This window comes from Lycium barbarum, chromosome 1 (assembly GCF_019175385.1).
Source record: "Lycium barbarum isolate Lr01 chromosome 1, ASM1917538v2, whole genome shotgun sequence".
NCBI classification, from domain to species: domain Eukaryota; kingdom Viridiplantae; phylum Streptophyta; class Magnoliopsida; order Solanales; family Solanaceae; genus Lycium; species Lycium barbarum.
In genome coordinates, this window is record NC_083337.1 from 168,883,559 (window position 1) to 168,889,558 (window position 6,000).

Below are 6,000 nucleotides of genomic sequence, written 5' to 3' on the forward strand. Positions count from 1 at the left end.
CCATCAAAATGAAAGTATTTAACTTTTACCCTTCGCCTAAAACCTCAGGGTTCCGAGTTCGTACTCCTGCTCAGGTGAAAATTCAATAAAAATTCGCTAGATAGAGGTTGCGTACAAACTCTGCCCCATCGGGCATAGTTTGTAGGCAATGGGGCAGAGTTTGCCTGCAAACTATGGCTTAAGATAGGGTTTTCCAGGCAAACTATACCTTAACAAACTCTACCTGATAAGGCATGGTTTTGCAGGAAACTTTTGGTCTGTCTTCCAGGTAGGGGTGGGCGTTCGGTTTTTCGGTTCGGTTTTATCAAATTTTGGTTTGGCTATTTCGGGTTTGGTTTTTTGAAGGTGGACACCAAACACCGAACCAAACTAGTTCGGTTCGGTTCTTTCGGTTTCGATTTTTTAAAGTTCGGTTCGGTTCGGTTCGGTTCGGTTTCGGTTTTTTCAATTCGGTTTTTTTAATATAATATTAGAAGCGATTCCATTGACACTAATTCATATTCTCAAAAGCAATAAAACATAGAACTGATAAATTGAAATCAAAATCAAACAAACATGATACACAAGAACAGAAAACTATAATCATGACATAGGATTACTAGGTGTTATATACATACCGTAAGAATAATTAAGAAAACACATAAAAGACATACATTAATCCTAAAGAGACATCCTAGTTACCTTTCTTTGTTAAGGATATTTGATTTTTTCAATTGAAGTGAAAATTAGGGATACAAATGCAAAAGATGACTTATTACAATTGGGTTTTTTTGCTTTAAACTTAATGGGCCTGGACTATTTTAATTTTTTTGGGTAATGTATTAAATTTCGGTGCGCGTTCGGTTTTTCGGTTCGGTTTGATCAAACTTCGGTTCGGCTATTTCGATTTCGGTGTTTTGACGATGGACACCAAACACCTAACCAAACTAGTTCGGTTCGGTTCGGTTTTCGGTATTTATGCCCAGCCCTACTTCCAGGTACACACATGCATTTTGCTTCTATATTTCATGCCCTTGATTTAATGTCATTATTTATCATGCTAATTTTGTGTATAAAATTCTGCCCATGCAAAACTCTGCCTTAAGGTAGAATTTTGGCCTGAAGGTAAAATTCTGCCTTAAGGTAGAGTTTTGCAAAATTCTTCCTTAAGGCAGAGTTTTGAGATTTTTTCTTACTGAGCTGGGGTTCGAATTCAGAATCTCGGGGTATTAGGCAAAGGACAAAAATTAAAGAACACCCCAAATGAAGGGCAATCCGCGCGCAAAAGAAAGAAAAAAAAGAGAGAGAGATATGAATCATATTATATGAATACTATTTCAGAAGAGTATCATTTGTTTATATGTACACGAAGGGAAGACCAGATATCATGATATTTACTTGATAATGAGACTATCGCCACTTGATTCTCAATTCTTACCTAAAAATTAAATACATTTTTGTAACCATTAGTTATTTAAAATTTATCGACCCGACTAATTCGAATTCATACTCACAGTACTCATTATATAGGAAGTACTCCTTTTCAGGATTTCTCAATTCTTAGAATTCAAATCCAAAATCTCTCGTAAGGGTGAAATCTTTACTCTAGTAAATATGCAAAAGATTTAAAGCATATACACTAACAATCATAGTATCTTTTTATCGGTAAACAACAATCATATAGTTTAACTTGTTACAGTAATTTAGTGACCATTTTAATCGAAAAATAATAGTTATGTATAATTAGTACATGACATGATTGTATACACATTTTTATAGGGTGAAAATCATTTACACCCCGCAATTTTGCTTTAAAAATCAACCCTCCTCTCAACTTTGAACAATAGTTATTTTCCGCCTTTTATTCTAATTGACTTTTTTTTAATTCCTATTTACCCTTACATTATCAACTTTTGTCTTCTTCTTTTTTTACTTTTTAAAATCAAGATATTCTTCATTTTTTTAATCCATGTAACAAATTTTCTATAAAAAAAATATTATTTTGTGGGTGAAAAAAAATGGGAAGTATTAATTGAGTATATAAGTTAATAATGTTTTATAATGAAATAAATTAGCAGAATAAAAACAATAATTTTTTTTAATAACAATCAAAACTCTAAAATATGTTTATACAACTGAAAATAACAAGTAATAATAGCTTTATAAATATATTTTATTGCAGCTAAAAAAAATACAATAGAGACAAATTCTTAAAAATTGTTTATTTATATTGTAAATGAATTTAAATTGTAATTTAAGAAATATTCCATTAATTACAACCAAAACTTTTTTATTTTTATGGACTATAGAGAATAAGAGAGACGTTAAATTTAATTATACCTAGACATGCTTGTACATACATATATTTAATGCATATGTAGAAATAATTTATAAATATTACTACTATACTTTGGTAATAAAATTTCCAGTTACAAAAATAAAATAAAAAATAGAGATAACAATTATAAAAAATAGCATTAGATTTCGTGACAAAATCATAAAAGTATTATTCCACTTAATATGCTGAAGAATCTTAAATAAATTTATAAATGCGTAAGTTAAAATAAATAAATATTACATATAATATAAAAATATATTATATAAATGGAGGATCGAAAATAACAAGGATGAAATAGACATTGCATAGGATAAAGAGGGGGAGAATGACTATTGTTCAAAATTGAGGGGGGGTTGATTTTTAAAACAAAATTATTTTCACCCCATTTTTTATATAATTTGTGTACAGAATTTAAACTGGTATGTGAAATGATGGCATGTGAAAGGAAATCCCTTGCAATCCGGAGGTTAAATTACTATATTTCAACTGAAGAAACTTATTTTTCAAAAGTAGGAAAAACTTTTATCAGAATTGAGAAAGCTCATTAAATAGATCGGCAAAGGAGGATATGATTTCAACTGTCAAAACAGTCCAAAATAAATGCTAAAGATCTTCGATTATACAGTCCTCATTGCTGCTGTTAAAGTACAGCCAAATAGTAAGTGACTCCTATGACACCTAACTTACTATATTTAGCATAACACAAAAAAGCTCCTCAGCAACAGACGTCGAGTTCGAGTCTCAAAATTGGGGAACTCATGGTAGATAGCATTTATCCCTTTACAAGTCCTATACAACTTGAATATGAATTAGTCAGTTAGTACATTCTAAATGCCAAATGATTATACCAGAAAAGAAAGAAAAAAAAGGAGAATCGGTCATTCATTTATTGGTAAATTGATATTTTGTTCGCTTGTGATATATAAATCAATGCGCAATCTTCAATTAATTAAATCAAAACGTTTGGTCACTTCACTTAGAAAATACGTTATATTTGTATCATTTTTTGAAGCATAATATTACCTTCGAATATAAGCAACAATATGAGTTTAACGTAACTGAAGCGGTTAAAATTCCAAAAATATGTGAATATTCATAAGCTAATGAATCAAAAGTGCATATTTCAAGTAATTGAAGATAAAATTTGCTTAATCAAATATCACATGGACTAAAATTAAAATCGACCAATAACTGTCCGACCAAAAGAACTATTGTCATTCTGCTAGACTTTTTTTTGAAGACCATCCACTAGACCTGTGTTTGTACGCACCTCGACTATTTTTTCAAGCCGACTATTTATTTATCAACTTCTTCGTTGCATTTCTTAACAGGGTACTTAATGGCATTGAGTTGCACTTTTCGAAGAGCAGCTTGGCCAAGATCAATTCCACAAATATCAGACAGCCTGACGAGGTATAGCAAAACGTCAGAAAGTTCTTCACCAAGATGTAATTTCTCATTTTCTTTCCAATCAGGCAACCCCTTTGGAACTTCTCCTTTCCACTGAAATATTTCTGACAGTTCTCCAACTTCTCCCACCTATATAGTAAATAGATCAAGTTAAATCAATTTTTTTTGTAAAAAAAAAAAAGGATAAAGAAGAGGAATAGAAGGATTGTTAAATCATGATCTTGCTCTTATATTGCTTTGTTCAAAATTTGAGGATGATGAAGTTGGTTTCATGGACTATTAGGACAAGCAGAGTAAAAAAGGCCTGTTTTTCCAAGTGATTGACCAGTTTATGGACAAGAAGAATTTGTCGTACTAAAAAAAGTACCATTAAAAGTTGTTTGACTTAAACTTCACATTTTGTGGCCGTAAAATCATACCATTCTTAAGAGCAAAATAAAAAAATTATAAGTTAAGTTTATTCAAATATAAGAAAAAGTGTCAAGTTTATTCAAATATAAGAAAAAGTGTCACTCTTTTTTGTGTAAAAAATCTAAAAAGATGAAGAGCATGTCAAGTGAAACAAAATAAACCGAATACTCGTCAAACAAGTGCATGATATCCATCTCTTATACAAACTTTTATTAATTAATCTTACAAGTTAGACATATTTTCATGGGTTTTATAAGAAACAAAACAGAAAACAGACTTCCACTTGTATAAATCAAAATAAACCCTTCTGTACACATTAAAGAAAACCTTTTTCTGTTTATTGATTAAATGAAGACAACAGAAAATGGAAATATGTCAACACGAAGAATAAGGTCGTTGATATATATATATAAAGGATCAACAAGTGATCATTCGGTTGTGTGATTGGGGATATCTAATAAAATTCAAACGATACAGAGAAAATCAACTTGAATCCTTCACAACACAACAAGAATAACACAAAGTGGCGTATCTAGCCTTGCAAGTGGGGTTCAATTATTTTCGACGACCATAAATTTATGTGCAAAATATTATTAAAATTGTAATATATAGTAGATGCGAATTCATAACTTGTAAAATATAATGAGTTAAATACTAAAAATCTTAAAATTGAACCCACCAACAAATCGAGAAATGATCCGAAAAAAGGGGTAAATAGCAAGGGAAGTATGTATACCAGAGCCAAAAGAAGGTTTCTGGGGCTATGAAACTTCTCCCAGTCTCTTTCTTTAGCAAAATCATCCATTTTCTTCTTAAGAAGATCAAGTGTTACACTCATCTCTTCCTCCTTTGAAACCCCCCTTGTCATCGATACCTAAATTGGACAAGTTTTGTCTAAGAAAATTGTTTGTGTGAATTGTGATTGCCCTTTTTGCTTTACTACTGCTATTTATTAACGTGAACAGAGTCGAGAGACCAAAAAACACAATTGGTCTTTCTTGTTTGGCTAACCGGAAACCGGCTATTCCCAGTTTCCACAACTTAGATTTGGTGGAGGGATTACCTGTTATTCCTTTGGTCGTTTGGTTTGAGGTATAAAATGGGTTATGCCAGTACTAATTTTTATACCACGTTTGGTATAAGGTATAGATTTATCTCGGGATTATTTTATACCTTGTACCAAACGTGATATAAAAATTAGTGCTGGAATAACTCAACTTATACCTTCTTAACCCACTTATACTGGAATTATTTTATACCATCTGAAAGATGGTATAAAATAATACCAACTGATGGGATAAATTAGTCCCGGGATTGAAATCCCGGGACTATTTTAACTAGCAACCAAACGACCACTTATAGTCTTGCTTCTCTTTGACTTTTCATCAGATGTCCAGAATATGTATTGGATTCTGTTAATTCTAATAAATTTTATTTTTGATTCTTATGTACATTAATCTTTAATTGATTAAAATGAATATACATAGTTGGGAGACTATTCAAAACGGTATGGTTCTAATTTTTTCTTTTAAACTGTAGTTGTTCGATCACTTTATATATAAAAATATTAGAAATAATGGTCAAAGACACACTTGAAGTATTTTGCGAATTTTTTATCTGAACTATTACCAACTATTCATCAAAACACATATCGAATTTGACTAGACCAAGTGTTTGAATACAATAGTCAAAAGTCTGTGATAACTTAATTTGCTTATAAAATTTCGTCCACATGACAGCTGACTAATTAAGATGGTTAATTATATATTATAAGGATTAATATTAAAATTAATTATAAATCCAAATCAAAAGTATTTTTAACTCACCATTGATTAATCAAATATCATGGGGACTAGACCAAA

At 30.7% G+C, this 6,000-nt stretch overlaps 1 protein-coding gene across 1 annotated transcript; it reads right to left on the reverse strand.

Annotated features, from left to right (window-relative positions):
• Nucleotides 1–3,421: 3,421 nt before the first annotated feature.
• LOC132606958 (uncharacterized) lies at nt 3,422–5,121 on the reverse strand. Its single transcript, XM_060320685.1, has 2 exons — nt 4,875–5,121; nt 3,422–3,856 (listed from the first exon to the last, which is right to left on the reverse strand). The coding sequence occupies exons 1-2, from the start codon at nt 5,004–5,006 to the stop codon at nt 3,614–3,616; spliced, it is 375 nt and encodes a 124-aa protein (XP_060176668.1). The 5' UTR covers nt 5,007–5,121; the 3' UTR covers nt 3,422–3,613.
• Between the last annotated feature and the right edge of the window lie 879 nt (nt 5,122–6,000).